Source organism: Oxyura jamaicensis, chromosome 2 (genome assembly GCF_011077185.1).
Source record: "Oxyura jamaicensis isolate SHBP4307 breed ruddy duck chromosome 2, BPBGC_Ojam_1.0, whole genome shotgun sequence".
Lineage (NCBI taxonomy): Eukaryota > Metazoa > Chordata > Aves > Anseriformes > Anatidae > Oxyura > Oxyura jamaicensis.
The window spans coordinates 103,384,466-103,402,779 of NC_048894.1; the positions used below are offsets into that span (position 1 = coordinate 103,384,466).

At 38.7% G+C, this 18,314-nt stretch overlaps 1 protein-coding gene across 1 annotated transcript; it reads right to left on the reverse strand.

Annotated features, from left to right (window-relative positions):
• Positions 1–488: 488 nt before the first annotated feature.
• Positions 489–18,050, reverse strand: RNMT (RNA guanine-7 methyltransferase). Its single transcript, XM_035318272.1, has 10 exons — positions 17,760–18,050; positions 15,956–16,088; positions 14,361–14,483; positions 12,903–13,018; positions 10,743–10,924; positions 9,968–10,132; positions 8,781–8,898; positions 7,025–7,126; positions 4,134–4,167; positions 489–2,317 (listed from the first exon to the last, which is right to left on the reverse strand). Exons 1-10 carry the CDS (start codon positions 17,922–17,924, stop codon positions 2,280–2,282), a joined length of 1,176 nt encoding a protein of 391 aa, XP_035174163.1. The 5' UTR covers positions 17,925–18,050; the 3' UTR covers positions 489–2,279.
• Between the last annotated feature and the right edge of the window lie 264 nt (positions 18,051–18,314).

The window sequence follows — 18,314 nt, forward strand, 5'->3', positions numbered from 1 at the left end:
AATAGAGAGTCCAACAAAATGATGAAGGAACTGGAGCACCTCTCCTACGAGGAAAAGCTGAAAGAGCTAGGACTGTTCAGACTAGAAGAGAGAAGGCTTAGAGGTAGACTTCATCCATGCATACAAATACCCAAAGGAAAGGGTGCAAAAAAGATGGAGCCAGGCTCTCTTTTCAGTGGTGGCCAGTGACTGGTGGAAATGGGCACAAAATGAAACACAGGAGGTTCCATCTAAACATCAGCAAACACTTCTTTACTGTGTAAGTGACTATGCAATGGACACCAGCTACCTAAAGAGGTTGTGGAGTCTTCTCCATCCTTGAAGATATTCAAAAGCAATCTCGGACATAGTCTTGGATAAACAGCTCTTGGTGACCCTGCTTGAGCAGAGGGGTTGGATCAGACAACCTCAAGTGGTCATTTTTATAACTTAACCATTCCGTGATTTTATGATATTGGAATTTGCTTAAAAGAGAAAAGACACTCCACTGTATTTCTCCCCTTTTTATTATTCTGATTTCTTCCAAAAATAGCATAACTACGTACTTTCAAATAAAACTTGATGTAAGAAATCTAACAAAACTAGCTTTGATGCACACAAATGAAGTTCAACAAAACATTTCAGCACTTCTAAATTGTCAGCATTTTTCAGCTAGTTTCTTAAGACTCTTTTCTACTAGATATAGTACTTGTTTTACTTAATTTTAGTAGCAGCTACATCCCAGTGAAGGTTACAGGCGATCTGCTGGAAGATTTAGAAAATAATAATAATAATAAAAATCAAGAATCAGAGGAAAGAATATGACCCAATTACAGAAGGAAGGCTATACAACTACAAGCTCAAATAACTTGAATGTTTAACAGGTATGTCCTTTCCTAGGTTTATTGTAGCTTTGCAAAAATACATGTGTACCATCAACACTTTATCATTTAGTCTGTATGTAAAATATAATAGCCAACAGCAGCAAATAGCTACTTTTAGCTTCAGAAGGGAGAGAAAAAGCTTGAAGAAAGTTACTCACACCCTCTCAGGAGTGGGTGGCCATAGGCATGTTAAAAGCAGAGCAAACGCCATGCCAGAAATCCCTAAGCCAGCTCTAAGAGACTGACAGGCATGAGGACAGTTGTGAGGTACTATTCTGTCTATTGGTATCATTAATTTGTATTCCCAAATAGAACCTTTGACTAATTTGGCAGTTGTTATCCACATGCACTGGTGTGTGTGCACATGCACAACTGCCCCTCCCAGAACAAAATTCCAGTATCCTAAATTACCATACATGTTCCATTTTAAGTTCATGATCCAATTCTTGACCGTGCTCTTAACGCCTTAAGGACTTGATAAGGTCCTCGTCACCAACAGCTCATCCTTCTGCCAAGCTTATTTGGAATTTTATGAAGCAAGTAACAAACATCCTAAGATCTGTCTAATAACTTTCAAGAGACATTAAAACTACCAGAAAGTCAAGAGAGTCTTTAATATAATAGAAAATGTTCTGTAATTTAAGTTCAGCAGCTGTTATTACCACATAGTCATACTTGGAAAAACAACATAAAGATTCAAAACTTTAGAAATTCAGTTCTTTCAGAGCAGTTTTGTACAGAACAAACTTGTTTAATCATGAAAGCACCATGAACTGACACTACATATCAGCAAGCACAAAAACAAAAATTTAGAAAAAAATCCTATAACTTTACCATGTAAACTACACTTTGAATACCACTAAGGTAGATTTACACTGCAGGCTGGAGCACGGCACAGAGGTACTCAGACTGACTTGGCTATTATTTACCACTTAGCTCTGCATGCAATGTAGACATACCCTATGTGTCTGAATATATCTCATTATGAATTAACTGTGCTTTGCAGTACAATATTTAGGCCCCCATCCTGCATCACTGAAGCCAACAGTCATTTTTTATCAGCTTCAGAAAGTGCAGGGTTAGGCTGGTAACCACAAACAGCTACAAACAAAACATTTTTTTTGTAACATGAAGTTGTGTCAAGTTCAAACATGAGTTTTGCTAGCATGCAGATTGCTTACAAATCCTTAAAAAGACTGGTTCAGAATCTTTCTTATATATACACACACAAGTCCATCTGTCACAGACAGGCAATGTAACTCAGAATCATGAGCTTCCTCTCGTTTTTGGTAGTGTCCTGCACACTTCTGATAATTAAAAAATAAAAATAAAAAAATAGTTGCCACAATGGATTTCAGACCATTCCAACGTGTACATGGATATGATCTCTTCTTGCTGCATCCAGTATGTGAAGTTTCACAGTTGCTTCTCAAATGCAAATACCAAGTAAATACCTAGAAAAGAAAACAGAGCACAAAGTTTCAGCTTCCTCTGGCACTCACGTAAGTGTTCAAGATTTAAACAGATTGACATCCTGCCCAAACGACTTGTTAACTGACTGCAGACATTGTAATAACTTCTATGGTTTCCCCAAAACTCTATCGTTGAACTCTAGCATGGTTTTAGACATATTTTCAAGATAGAGCTTCAAGTATGCAAATAAGAAAATATTTTAAATACTGTTGATAATATTGATGCAACACTAACTTCAGTTAATGTAATGCAACTCAAATTACTATGCCATTTTACAGATAATTAACATTCCCTGTTGCATAAAAAGTCACGTGCAAGTAAGTTTAAAGACTCCTTTATACACGCAATTGTAACAGACAATAAGGAGTCAAATGATCAACCTCACTTTCAATTAAAAAGTGAGCTAAACCATGATAAAAAACCTCTCAACTTTGCTTTTAAAATACCACAGACAAAGAAATATTACACATGCCAGATAGCATTTTCTCGATTACAGAACAGTGTAATTCCAGAAATGGACCTCAAAGTCCACATCAGTGCCCTGGGAAATGGTTATTCAACATACAAACAAATCACTGTAGCTATGTCTGAAGTTCTTAAGCTTCATATCACACAGGTAAGTTAAATCTCTTTAAGACGAGTCCACATAAACAGTTTTTCACTTAAACCTAACTTTTAACAAATGTTCTAGCTACACTACAAATCTTTCAATACAAGCCTATTGTATATTCCTCAGCAATAAAACAAAGTTAAGTTTCATGTAATGAGCAAGCTGTGCTTTTGTCCTAAACCATCAAAAACTCTGTACTCCAGTCTCTCTGGAAAAAAATAAAAATGAGTACTTCAGTCAGTCATCACTGAACTTTAGAAAGCATAAAAAGCCCCTCTCAATTATATTCATAGATTACATAATACTTTTACATTGTTTGAATTAATGTTTACTTTAAAAAACAAACACTTTAAGTAAAGACTTTCATTCATGAATTAAACAGCATTTTTGTTTGTTTTTGACCTACTAACACAACCAGTACAATGGTCTGCAAAAATGCAAACACTGGTTGGCTGCTGTGACACGTAAGTTAATAACAACCTCTCTGGGAGACATTTTTTACCCACAGAATTCTCGGTCCCTTTTATGTGAGGTTTACTAAATTCAACATTGAAAAAAAAAAAAACCACCAGACATCAAAAGTTTTCCATGAAACATACTTACAGAATTCAAATATATTTAAGATTATACCCTGTTCTGTGTCTGAGGCACAGGCTTCCCTTCCCTCCACCCCTTTCATAAAACATTCAAATACCTCTTCACCATCCATGCTGTTTCTTTCTGAAACATACTAACTGCTACAGGCAAAAAGTAAAGTTTCAGTCTGTCTTCCCAACCCAGACTTGTTTTTTTTTTTGATGAATGTATGCCCCCAGTGAGTTTTGTTTTCTAGTTGGCTAGTATCAGTACAATGTCCAAGTGTACATTTTTGCTGACATTAGAGGACTGACGCTACCATCCTCTTTCCAAACATTCTAAGAAGGTTCCCCCAAAATGTTTTTGACCTGAAAGTCTGCATACTTGAAACTACTTAAATAAACAGAAGTTCAACTTATTTTATGTTTCCCCTCCCCCAGTTTCTTGAGCTGCGTGTACTATATTGGCTATATACAGGCATTTGAGTAACACAAATAGAATACTGTTTTATGTAAAACTTGCATTTCCTTCCTTAATTAACAGTCTATTTTTTTTATACATTTCCCACAGCAGTCATTTAGTCAGCACCAAGTTTTCAAAACAGTACTTACTTGTTGCTTCCCATTCAGATTTACTCAGGGTTCCCTAGAAGAGGACATAAAAACCAGCTCAAACAAAAAGATGTGGAAACAACAAATCACCGTTTTAATTCAAGATAAACAATCTTTCACAGACCAACTTCTAACCACCCACACTAGATAGCTATTTAGGTACTAATTAAGCATTATTGTAGACCACAGATATTTACAACTCCAGCAACTCCCCCAGATGGGGAGCTGGGACACCTCAGGTAATGGAAAACACCTAAAGTACACAGGCATAGCAGAATGGGCCACCAGTCTGTTGGGCTGGATGCAATGCAGGGACACACTGGATCCACTACTGCACATCAGACAGACCCAACCTGGCTCAAGCACCTCTCCTGCCCAAGCTGCCCAACATTCATGCTGAAGCCGTGGAAAGGCCCCAGGCCTGCCACCTTCCCAAGGAATATTTCCGGCCTCCACCTAACACCTCCCTCCAGACCACAAAAGCTCTACTCGAGAAGAATAACTCTGAGCCCAGCTCACATGCTATGGAAAATAATCTGCCTGGGAGCCCCAGGAAGCCTACTCCTAGCCCGCCTTTCAGATGAAAGCACAGTAGCAGGGGCAGCACTTAAATAGACAGCTGCTGCCATTTACTCCACCTCCTAAGAAGCATGAGGTAACAAGCAGCAAGCTCCCTTTCTGCTCTGCCTACTCCATCCTCTTCCAGTGTGCTCTCACTGAAGGCATGATTTAACCCGTATGCTACCCACTGGCCAATTCTGACCAAACGATTCATCTTTTATAAGGTCAGTAAAAAAAATAAAAAATAAATAAAAAGACTTGTTCAGGTGACATAGCACTTATACCCCTTCTCACACTGCTTCCCAGGCAAGAAGTACTTGCCAACTGCTAAGAGGATCAGGCAAAAGCAGTCTTTGGTTTTACTCAGCCATTCTCATGTTCTTAAGGTTGTTTCTTAAAAGAGGCAACTTTCTTTTAGAAGTTTTTAGATTTCAAATACAGAGAGTAGTTTTGTTTTTTTTCTCCCTTGATGTAGGATTGTTATACATGCAGTAAATCCTCAGTAATTCACTGCATCCTCAATAATTCAGAACAGGAACAGCAGGTAAGCCAATCATGAAAAAAAAAGAAAAAAACAAGTGGAAAAATGTCAAGCTGACAGCCTCATGCTACATGCACCATAAAAAAGCTTAACACCAAGTCTTAGTAACTGCACACCTTACTTAAACTGCAAACACTTTACTCAAACTGCTTAGCCTCCAGTTTTGGTTCTCTCTTGTCAAAGAACCTCAACACACAAAGACAGGCTAAAGTTCAGACCGAAACAGCCAACGTTGTGTACCAGGAACTACTGAGCATGAGCCAGTGAAATCAAGCTTTTGTGAGGTTTCCACCCAACCTGACTCCCCAAATGCAGGTCCAGAAGCAAGCACACAGCTGTATGCCATGCTGAACAGCTAGTCTGGCTACAAACAGGATAGGCAATAGGCAATGGCAGCAGTTCCTGGGGGAATGACAGATGCTGTCTGACCTCCTGCTCACTTCCCAGGAACAGCATTTGTGCATGCTCCTGTCCAACAGGCACCCAAGGCACCCAATGAGCTCTGAGACCAACATAGAAGAATTAAAAGGTTGTGAGGGGACAAGCTGCCAGGAGCACTTTGATCAAGAATTGAAATTCAGAGGAATCATATGCATGGAGCATGTAAGCAGATGTGTGGTGTTCAGGTGTCTGCTGCATTAAACCCCAACACCATGCCACAAAAGGAAGCAAAATACACATCATCTCAACATCAAGGCTTCCACCCCAGTCTTATGAAACACCCTCAGGAGCTACAGACCCTATCACACTCCCAGTACCACATAATGTAGACATAGAACTAGCCTGAAAAGTCCTGATCACAATATGGCTAGTTCAGTATCTAACTGGAAGGACAGCAGAAATGGGATCAAACAAAAAACTCCAACATTGTCACGTCCTGCTAGGACAGTCAAAGAAAGAAAACTCATTTATAAAAATATGAGAAAAACAGGAAGATCAGAAAGGCAGCATGTCCTTTAGAAGACAAAACCAGAAACAGAAAAAAGATATTTAATTGGACCACTGATCTAAAATCTACTATGATCTCCATAAAAGATATTTCAGTATTCTTTTGTTTCTGAAATAAATCAAGCTGGCAAAGCCAGAGAACTGCAGAAAAATGTATGACAGGCTATCAGACTAAATATTGTACAAGGTAACATTACTATCATCACAAAGAAAGGGTCTTTCCATTCCCGGATGCGAACAGAATATCTTACTTAATACAACAGAGGAGAGAAATATATGGATGCAGGTAGGACTGGTTCAGTTCTAGTAGGTCTGTGCAAAAAAATGCAGGAAGGGCAGATTTAAAAAGCAAAAACAAACAAAAAAAAATGAAAAAAACAGAACTTTACTAAAACTGGCTGCGAAATGAGCTGGATCTTCTTCAACCAAACAGACAACAGAAAAAAACGTATAATATTTTGAATACCTACGACATTACAAAGAAATCTCCTCTCTGTCTGAGGATTAAAAGACTAGATCTTTAAATGGATAAGAATGAAGATCCAGAATCATAAAATTCTTGAAATTCAAGATACTTACGTTAGAACAGATGTCAAGGGGGATGGCAAAACATCATTTTCTTTCCACACTGTTACAAATTTCTTAATAGCTAACAACTTAAATGAATTTAATTATTTTAGCAATGGAGATAGATGAACTGCCTGTTCTACGATTTGTCATGTACATGGAGATATAGGTGGCAATCCCATTGCAGTTGAAATGAAGAAGGTATGAAACATCTACAAGATTATGACCTCAATTTTAGACACTGTTTGCTGTAGTGAGGTGAGAAGGTACTTACCAATGGTAACTTTGCCTTGCCATCTTTGATAAACTCTTTTGCATGCTCATAATCATCAGGTTTATCAGAAGCAAGTCTGGAATCATCAGATGTAGAATATGGCTAGAGAAAATACAAAAAAATAAGAAAAAAATATTAATTGGGTAGTATGACACATTAATCACACTAGTCAAAGGTTTGTGACAGTATGGCCCAAAACAGAGGTCAGTGATTATTAGGAGTATCTTAAAATTTGTACTTTTCCTTTAAAGCACTCGTCGGGTCAGGTCTGATATTTGCTACTTCCCAGAAAATCTAACACCCAGAATTTATAAATTAACTTTTATGCACTTACATGTCTGAAACAGGACAGATAGAATAAGCTATAAAAATTATGCTCCATGTACAGCTCATTATGAACATGATCTAGGTATACCCTCTTTCAGAACAGCAACTGAACAAGCCAGCAACTGTGAAGCAGAACTACTGAGAACAGAGCAGCTACAGTATTTCAAGCAGAATGCTTAAAATGCCTGAACGACACACAGGAGCTATAAACAGAAGCATAGGTCCGATTCTTCATAACTAATATATACTAAAAGATCCCAGTTACTGCAAAATGGTCTGTATTTCACAATGTTATCCTCAGTTGTATATGGCTACTAATTAAGACAACTCTCACTTTTCTAAGATGCTGATATGTAAGATGGGGTTTCACCATGCTGCTGAAAATACGAACACCGTCCCTTTCTGAGTCAAGAAGGACAGTAGAGTCCAGTTGTGGCCCATGTCATTAAGCTTAATGTGTCACCACATACTCAACTAGATAGCTCTGTGCTGAAGAATTCTACCATTTGAGGTAAAACGGAAGCATATGTAACGGTGATTAAAAACAAAGCCCCAGCGATGGCATTGAAAAGCTCCTCTAAAGCTGATAAAGTCATCCAAGATAACAGCTTGAGGATAAAAGGCAAAAACACTGGACAACTGTAAGCCCAATTACAGTTAAGTATCATTTTCTTCTATAAACACAGCCTTCCTTTTATTCCTACAAAGATTACCTTCTGACTCTTAATCAGTACTTTTTGAACAAATATCCAGCTTTCAGCCCCTCTGCTGTGGAAGAAATGGATTACAATTCCTGCTGTGTGACACCAGGCATGAATGATTCTTGTGTCTCTATGTAAAATAAGAAAAACACTGACCATGCCTGGTCAAATAACACCAACGTGCTTCTGCTTACTTCTCAATAAAAATGCAGGTTTGTTTCAAAATTGTAATTTTATCTACAGAACTGAAATGGTGTACAATTTTGTGCAGACACAAAAGTCAGTGAAGAAGGAATGGTAGGAAATGCTCCAGGCACTGAAGCAGAAATTCTCTTGCAGGCTATGGAGAAGACCATGATCAAACAGGTTGTTCCCCTGCAAGCTACTGAGGGCCACATCGGAGCAGATATTCACACTGCAGATGGTGGAGGACCCCAAGACAGAGCAGGTGGATAAGCCCTAAAGGAACCTGTAAGCTTTGTCGTCTTATTATCCACCCTCCCCCCAGCCCCAATCCAGTTGAGGAGGGCAAGTGAGAGAGCGGCTGGGTGGGCATCTAGCAACCAGACAAGGTTAACTCACCAATCATGCTTTCAACAACAGGGGTTGTTTTTCTATTGGTAGTCCTTATTTAATTGCACAACATTCCTAACAGTGATTTTAGTTATTGCACAAATATTTAACAAGATGTAAAATACTATTTAAAAGAAAGTTAACTCTGCATTTACCTCCAAGGCTTGCATTCTTCTTAACAGCATCTTATGCTCCTCATTCTTGACTTTTTCTTCATAGAATTCCCGAAACGTCATTTTGTAGACTAGCTTCATACCATGCTTCTTTGCCATTCTGTCAAAAATAGTAAGCTTGATTAGGGAAACCACAAAATTACTGTAGCTTTATTTTCAAAGAAACAATTTTAAGCCACAGTGACATCTTATGGTATCTACTAGGATTACAATCGTTCTAAAATTTATCTTTCAGTAAACAGATAAAAAAAATTCATTACCACCACAAACTGTATTTTTTTTAATTGTGACAATAAAAATGTACACATAAGTGATTATAAGTATTTCAACAGATTTTTTTTTTCCTAGCACTCAAGTTAGCAATCGTCATCTGCCACATCAGCTATTATGGAGGAATCCTCTTTCTACTAGATTAAATGCCTTATATCTCAGTTGTATGTTGACACTGTGGTCATACAATACCGAAGTTGGCATCAGTGGTAGAAGCTAACATTCTTCATAGAGAGACACAAATGAAGTGCATGAAAATATACAGATTTGAAGGGAAAACTCCACATTGTTTTACATTCATACTGAGTTTGAAGGGCTGGGGTGGAGAATATGGAAACGAGTCTGTACCTCTGAAGACCACAGGCTGGTAATGGTATATCTGAATTCAAGCAAAGGTAACAGCAAAATATACACTCATAGAAGATTTACAGAAAGGAAAAATTAGTCTTGGAAAACAAATGATAATAATAATAATAAAAAAAAAAAATCAATGAACATCCAAAAAAAAGGTTGGATAAGATAAAAAAGAGGCACCATAAAGAAGAGGATACACAGGAGGTCTTGCTGAAGCACTTAAGGAAGGTAGAATAAAATCCCAAAAAACTAAAGTTTAAAGAAGAAAAATTTGACAGCACTAAACTTATGCTTACAGATGACATCAGATAATGACATTCCTATGCAAGACCTAGTACAAGTCTTCACAGCTTCTGAACAGAGCACCTTCAACTGTGTACAACAGACATATGCCAGCTTACAGTCTTAAACAAAAATGCAGGAAATGTCTTCATTTAAAGAAACAACAAAAATAAGGAACTGAAACTGTCACAAGAAAGACGAAATTTTCTGCTGTGCACTAAAACACTGCTCTCATTATATAATGAATTCAAAATTTAACTTACTCTTCCAGTAATGGAAAATAAACCAAGAATTCAGGGACATCAACTACTTCTTCTAAGTGGAAATCATATTTGCAGCCAAACAAGGGATATTCGCCTTTCTTCTCAAATTTTACACTGTATACATCATTCCCAAATGAATTTGTTTCTGAAGCTTCTAGCCGTTTCCTATAAAAAGGAGATAATAAACAAATGGTAGTTGACAGACCGACTTTTCATTTTACAGAGTAAACAATGCCTAAGAGACCTGAAACTGTTTCATCCCAGTATTACAGCGTCCAGCATTCTCTGTACTTTCCCACACACCGAATCCATTAAGGCAATGAAAATGAAATGAAGCGAAGAGGCATGCCAAGTTTTAAAAGTTTATCATTTCTCTTCAATATACCAAGGACCACATGGACCTAGAAAATTAACTTTTAGCCCAGGCACGGTCTACAGGGACAAGACAGGCTTCTTGGAACTACCACAGCAATCTCTGACAATTACTCTCCAGACTGTGGATATTTTGCCACCATTTAAATCACTACCAAAGGTTTACCTATGCAGACCTATACTCAATTCCAGAAGAGCCATGAATACAAGAGACAACAGTTAGTACAGATTGACCTGTTTGAGTCAAGATCATGACAGAGAATTTTCTGAGATAGATTTTCCAAAACTGTTGCAAAAAAAATATTTTTGTTTATACAAATGTATCAGAGCACTTGAACAACAACTATGACTTGACAATGCTTCACAGACTTTTGGAAGACTAGTAGGATAAAAAAGTACTTACACAAGCTCAAAGCTATTTGGAGTTGTGCCAATGAAATACCCTCCAGGAGAAAGGTTCCCACAAGCATTTTTAAGCATCATGTCAGCCTGCTCATATGTCTCAAATGAGTAATGGTAAACAAATTGACAGCTGCAAATGTCAAAGCGCATATCTGGATCATTGTATTTGGAAGACAGGAGATCCTGAAGTACATTAAGAAGAAGAAAAAAAATAAAGAAAGCTTGTGGCAAAAGCTACACAAACAAGCATGATTCACTTATATCTTCCAACAAAACACACTACTCCCGTAATTCTTTGAAGTCTTTCCACATCCACTCTTTCACAAGTTCAACAAGAACAAGCTGAAAAAGGTAAGAGTAAGAAAAAGCCCACAGCTACAATGAAAACTTGTGTTACCATGATGAAAAAAAAAACAATTACCATGTCTAAAAATTCATTCCTCGTCATCAACTACATCACTACACCAAAAGGCCAAAACCCAAGGTTACAGTTACCTAGAAGCTTCCAGAGATATTTTAGTGCTGAGGGTTTATAACCAGTCACAGATAAGCTGGAAACCACCTACACAAATGTATTTTCAGTTTACTAAGTAAATTGAAGGTAATGACAACTGGCATTTCTTTTGCTAAGAAAATACCCATTAAATATATTATTGAAGGGGAGTAGAAGCTGTGTTAAATATGGCAGCTTACAAGCCAGCCAAGTCATATTTGCTTGTATTTTCACACATGCACGTACATAATGTAATTAAACACTCCCATCCCCTTAATCCAAGTAACCAGTAACCCTGGAGAACTTGGAACCCTTGAAATGTGTCTCATTAAAGTTTGACACAGTTTGACCATGTACTCCAGCAGTTCCCAACTTTTCTTTTCAGGTTTCCTTTATACAAGACTAGCAGCATCCACAAATACCAGAAGAGCACAGGCCCCAGGGCCCATGATACACATTCCATACTTAGCATTTCATACTTAACAGTTCTACCTGAATCTCTCTTCACTCCCAGACTCACCATCCACCTACTTGCTCTCAGTCTCTAACAGTTCACACCACATTCTGTCCACATTATGTACATGGCAAGACAAAAACAGAGACTTTGGATACCCATAGCAATTTTATCTGTTTGCTACCCCTTTGTAATTTTACAAAGAGAGACACAGGAAACCAGCATGCAGAGGGCCAGGGGAGGAACTAGGCCTGCTGGAAGAGGAAGATCTTGCATTATATATAACACGGGATAGAGATGAACTTGCAGGGAGATTAACTTTTGTGTGCGTGGACACAGAGAACAGAATGTGCAACAGGCAGTACATGTGCATGCAAGACCTAACTGTGTTAACAATGTGAAAATATCCCTTTCTTTACAGGCCAAGGCTGTCTCCTCTACTCCGTGACTGTAATTTTGAGCAAAGAGAGATGACCTAGAAACACGCAACTGACTGTATTCCTCAGAAAAAAGGGCGGCAACCAAGAATTCAAGCCACCAACCCTTCCTGCAAGTCTAGGTAGAAGGTTCAGGCTTTCCACAAGTACGCTGGAACCAGCTGGGCTCTGTCCCTCAGCTTGTGTCAGCCCGGCACTCTCAGCCTTCATTTATAGGGAGTGAAAACAGTGCTGTGCACAAGACTGTTCCCTAACTACAACAATGTATTCCACATCACCTCCATGCCATCTAAAACATCTGCACCACCACAGACATTTGGAAGATTAATAGTATGGTAATTAAAATGCTACTAGACAAAAAAATGGAATAAGGAAAATTTGTGTGTTAAAACACAAAACGTCCCTTATTTATTCCAGCATCAAACACACTCACCGAGACAGTTTTCAAAGTCCCATATTGGATCCCAGAACTCCAGAAATAAGTATTAATTCCCTTCCCATTGTCAAATGTAAGAAACCAAAAGCATCACATTTATTACCTGAGAAAGGCAATCAAGCTTCAAAACTATTACACTGTAAAGCAGTAATCAAATGCGTTTAACTAAATTTTATACAACATTTCAGTAACTTGTGCAGTTGATTCTCCTGATAGTACAACAACCTGATCTTAAAATTATACAACATCCCCCAGATATTACAGCACTACCATCACCTCATATATTTGCTTAACAAAAGAATGTAAAATCTCCAAAGTATTGTAAAGCCTAAAAACTGTACCTTGGTACTATCTGCTTGTATGAATTCTGCATCAAAAATACGTTCATTATAGCGACATCGAGCTTTCATGTCTTCATATCGCTGCTTGCACTGTTGCACAGAAATATCAGCAATATCTATAGAGAGAGATTAAGAAAAAAATAAAAAGAAAAAAGGATGAACGTGTAAACTTCAGACAAGGAAACGGGAACAATTACTGGAGCACCGCAAACCCGTTAGACCAGGAATAAAAGTTGATCTACAGTTACACTCTGATGTTAAGTTTTATTTCCAACTTGTAGAGAAAGAATTTAGTTTTCAGAAAGCGTTTGAGATTATATTGTAACTATTGATCATTTTCTGCTTTTATTTCAGACAAAAGCTTTAAGCTGAAGATTTTAGAAAGCTGCCATCCTCATTAAGTGCAAAGAAAGCCTCCAAAGTTCGATGTAATGGATATGAAGTGATTGATACGAAGCACTGTTAGCATTAATTGTCTAGCTTCAATTAGCTAAAAGAGTGCAGCTCCAAGGGGGTTTTCCAACAGTAATGAAAGCTTTTCATCTTCTTACAAATATACAAGGTGTTTGATGCAATGATTTGCTCATGTTTCATCAAGGGAATTTTCTTTTTCTTTTTAAGGCTATTACTCTCACAGGCAGAGTTTCACTGAATAATGACAGTTTGGACAAATTTTAAAACTAACAATGCACAACTTATAGCTTACATAAGGACTTTGGAAGCAAATTCATTACCTGTATTTGAAGGCTGACAACCGAAAAAGAAAGGCAAGAAAGACCTGCAAAGCGCAAAATACCCAGAATAATTTTCACTAAAGGAATTCTATGAAACATTATTATCTATTAAATTTGAAATGAAGCAATGCTTCCTCTGATTATACTTGGAATGAATTTGGGGAGAAGGGAAGATGATACCTTCTTCCCAATACCTAAGCAAACTACCTAAAAGTTTTTTTAAGCCGCTTTCAGCTCTTCCCCTTTCTGAGCCTGAAAATCTTTAGCCGACTGTAAGACGTCAGTTTTTGTCACAACACCATTGTATTTGTTTGTTTTTTTTAAATGCAACTCTTACATGTGTATTCTCAGAACAGTTAAAAATACTACAGGAGATTAGACATGGGAGAAAAGACATAAAATACATAACATCAGTCTTTTTCCCAGTGTCCTTCCCCTAAGACTAACTGTGATAATATGGTTATTTCTTTACTGCTACTAGCTTTTATTTCTGAGTTGAACTGAGAGCTCATTACACAGATTATTAAAGGCTCTGATGTTTATGCTGGCAATCAAATAGACATCTTCAGGTTAAAAGACAAAAAAAACGCCTCTTTGACAGAAGGTGCATCACTGCACTCTTGGGCACGCTAACAAAAAAGGAAACAGTACAAGACTAGAGATGTGCCATTTTTCCCCCATAACACTGTATTACTTTCCCTGGAAAGTTACTGTATCTTCTTACCAGTACAGACAATTTTTTTAATTCTGCCTTTTTTCCATTTCAGTAAGTCTCCACCTTTGCCACATCCCAGATCCAAAACAGTTATGTCACTCTTTTTCCGTCGTACCCGGTCTATAAATTCACCTAGAAAAATAGGAGAGAGAATGCTTACACAGGTCCCTGTAATTCACTTTCATTATACAAGATCTATAGAGGACCAAAACTGTTTAAGGACTTTAAAACATCCAAGAACTTACTTTGCCTATAAGTCCTGTTAACTTTAAAGACTTAAATCTCTTTTTCTAGAAACCACCAGTGATGACAGCAACAACCATAAATTTTAAAGATTTTGAAAAAGGTAATTAATATTTTCTGTATTTGACGTGCTCTGCCTGTGACTGGAGGACTGCACTGCTTCCCTGGCAGACAAAGGCAGAACTGCTCCTTGCTAAACAACCACCCCACGTGTGAGGAGGGAACAGGGCTCCCTTTCATTACCATTAAAATGAAGGCAGATGTTATTTTTAAGTATGCAAAACCCAGAAGATTAAAAGCCAATTAAATGTACCAGCCATAATTTTTTCTTGCAGTCACATTACAAGCACGTGTAATGTTCTCCCTCAGCCTTTCCTAGGCTTGCAGTAACACTAGCTACTTATTAGCTGTCCTTTCATGCAACATATACCGGTTTCGTTTTCTTTTCCATCTCCACTCTGTCTAGATTATTCTTGTGCTGACTGATGTTGGCAGATTACACAAAACATATCAATGTGCTAGCCACTTCTCTTCACACTAAGAGAGACAAAATATGTTTTGATGTAACTGCTGCAACACCACACTAATGAAATTGATCACAATTAAAAGGCTTGAACACAGGTTTTAAGAACAGCTTTATATAAGCTAAATATTGCTTTTAACTACTCTAATAAAACAAAAAAAAAGCAGTATGCTAAGACAAATGGTGACAACATATCCTGGCATACCTCACTCTCCATGAATTTGTGGTGTTCTACTGACAATTATTTTCTTTGTTTGAAGATGGGATGGTTTTGTTTACTCACTTCGGAATTAATTTGTAGCCTTCTATATAAGAACTTGTGGCTTCTTAAAAAATTACTTTCTCTACTTTTTCATCTTTTTAAACTACTATGTGTAATACAGAAAATACCTGTTTTACATGTTCAAGTTTTCTGCAAAATTGTTTCATGTAGACCTAAGAACAGACTGCTTCAAGAGTAGTTTAGAAATTGAGACAGATTTAAATAACACGAAAAGTTCAATGTAACAAGAACATATTCTTTATGATTCAAAGTTGTCCCTTTCTCTTTTAAAACAGCATGAAGAAAAACGTTTTCCAGTACAACCTTTTTCTAGTTTTCAGGTCAATTGATCTTTAAAACTTTACCATTTATTTCCTGCTTCAACAATATAAAACACCACTGTAAGGATTCAAAATAAAAACATAGATAAAAATAGACATTTTACTATGCTTGAAAACCTTACTGTATTAACAGACAAAGTTCAATAATCAACATCAGAGAGCAGAAAAGGCGCGTTTTGAAACAAAAATAAGTTACATTTTATTAAAGGCTAAGCAATCAATTAAGGAAACTTACCAATGAGGACACTTTTTGTCCAATTATTAAAGTTTCTGAGGTAGAATATGCGACTCTGGCTGCGTTTTTCCAATCCAACCTCTTGAAGCTCATTATAATGTGCAGCTACAGCTTGCCCATGGCCTGTCTCACTCTGTAGAAATGAGGGAAGGAGTAGACTAAAGCAGCAAATTCTTTGTATTATTTTTTATTTCATCAAAAGAGATGTGTCCACTTTAAAGATTTAAGAACATAAGCAACACTGGTCACCATCATTATGGGGATATGTTTTTGTCTAGATATTTGCCCTGACATCCAGTACGTCAATCATTGGAGGGTCAACTGCCTCAAAAAATTAATTCCTTTTTCAGTTGATCTACATAACTTCTGCTGGATGATGCCCAGAATCTTTGCTTCATTTAAGCTTTCTCAAAGAATCAGTTTCATCTCCTTTAAATCAGTGACTGAAAAATAGGATGTTCCTTCTCTATGGGCATTATGATAGGTTTAAGGTTCTTAGAAAATCCTGGTTCATAAATTCAGTGTTTGCTGTTAATTGACGTGTATAAACTGCCAATTTATCCAAACTGCTGACCAGCTGATTTTGCACAAAGCCATCAGTGGGTAACTACCAGAGCTTTGAACAAACCAGTGTAAGGGAAAGAGAATAATGACTTGCTGACAGTATCCCATTTAATATTTATCAGCAGGCCATAGAAATGCCTCTGTTTTAACTTTAAATGTAATTAGTCCAAAATAGGAAGCCCCATGTGATACTGAAAAGTACCCTATAACTAATTATTAAGCTCCTAACATTTCTTACCCTTGAAAAAAATCTCCATTTATATGCACAGCATGTAATAAAAGAATTATAAATAAAATGTAATAGAATACAGAGAACCAACACAAATTCTGCAAGACAAAAGTGTCTAACAGTACAAACAAGACTGAAGGATTCTCAGTCAAAACCCACAAACATGCCACAAAATTCCAGCCACTATGAACCTACGTTTCAATTAAAAGCAATCCCAAAAGTAAACCACTAAAAAGGTCGATGCCCAAATACCTTATCATTGAAATACTCATTGCTCAAGGGAAAAGCAGGTCTGACTGACTTTAATATGGTACGTTTATTCTTCAATGTTTCATATGATTTTGTTAACCTTGAGTACGGACACAGCCTTACTTGTCTGGAATAGTTATAACCCCATCATCTGTTTATTACCGCACTCAGCTCACTGAGACTAACAAATATTTTGACCCTTTCTAGTCTTTTTCAGGGTAAGCACAGATGGTCCCCTGACAGCCACTGAAGGTGACTTGAACCGGAGAGGCTGACTTTGACAAGCGAGGGGGACACATTCATACAATCCATTAAGGCATCCCAGCTGCCGCAACCACTGTTAATAACAGCCATCAGCATCTAGATGGCTAGCAGCTGCTTTCAGTCTAATCGCCTCTTTATAACTCTTCGGCTATGCAAAACCAGCATATTCCTTGTCCTTCTACACCTGATCCCAAAAGTACTTGAGCAAAAGAGACAAAAGGGTTAGTTGTGTTTCTGCCACAACTAAGGGTATTATTTTTTCCAGACTGCTTAGATTACAATCCAGATACGAACACAGAAGCGAAGCATTAGGTCAGAAACATTTTCAAAGTGTATGTAAGTATTCCAAAAGGTCAAAATTCGACTGGATCAGAACCACACCATCAGTTTCTACAAGCGTATCTCTGATAAGGTGCAGTGTCTTATAAAACACCACTTTCCCTTACGGCCCTCCTGGTTAAAAGGAGGCATGCTTTCTGCTGCTCTTACGGTACTCACTGATTTCTTGGGCGGTTCGCCCTCCTGCTCCTCCAGCTTCCTCTTCACCCCGTCCTGCAGCTCGCTGCCGGCGGGGCGCGCTGTGCCGGAGCTGCCGCCCTCCGCATCGCCACGAGGCTGCTCCCCGTCCCTTCCCTCCGCCGGGGCGACGTCGATGTCGGCCATCCCTTACGCGGGGGTAGCACCCTCACGGCCGGCCGCTCACGCCAGGGAGCTGCGGGGAACAGGAGCCCCCCGGGGCCGTTGGCGCGCGGCGGCCGCCATTTTAGGGGGCAGAGCCCGGGGGCAACGGCTCCGCAGCGAGGCCCCGCCCACAACCCCAGAGGCCCCGCCCACCCAACCGTGGCCACGCCCCCCGCCCGCCGCCTTCCCCCTCCCCTCCCGGCCTCCTTCCCCCCCCCGCCGCCTGCCCGTGCCCGTTGCCCCGATCCCCCCCCCTCCGCCGCCGTGCCGCGGACGAGGAGGGAGGAGGCGGCGCAGCGCTCACCCCGCCGGGCTCTCCGCCATCCCGTTTGCGGAAGCGGCCCCCTCCGCCGCGGCGTCACGTCCGGGAAA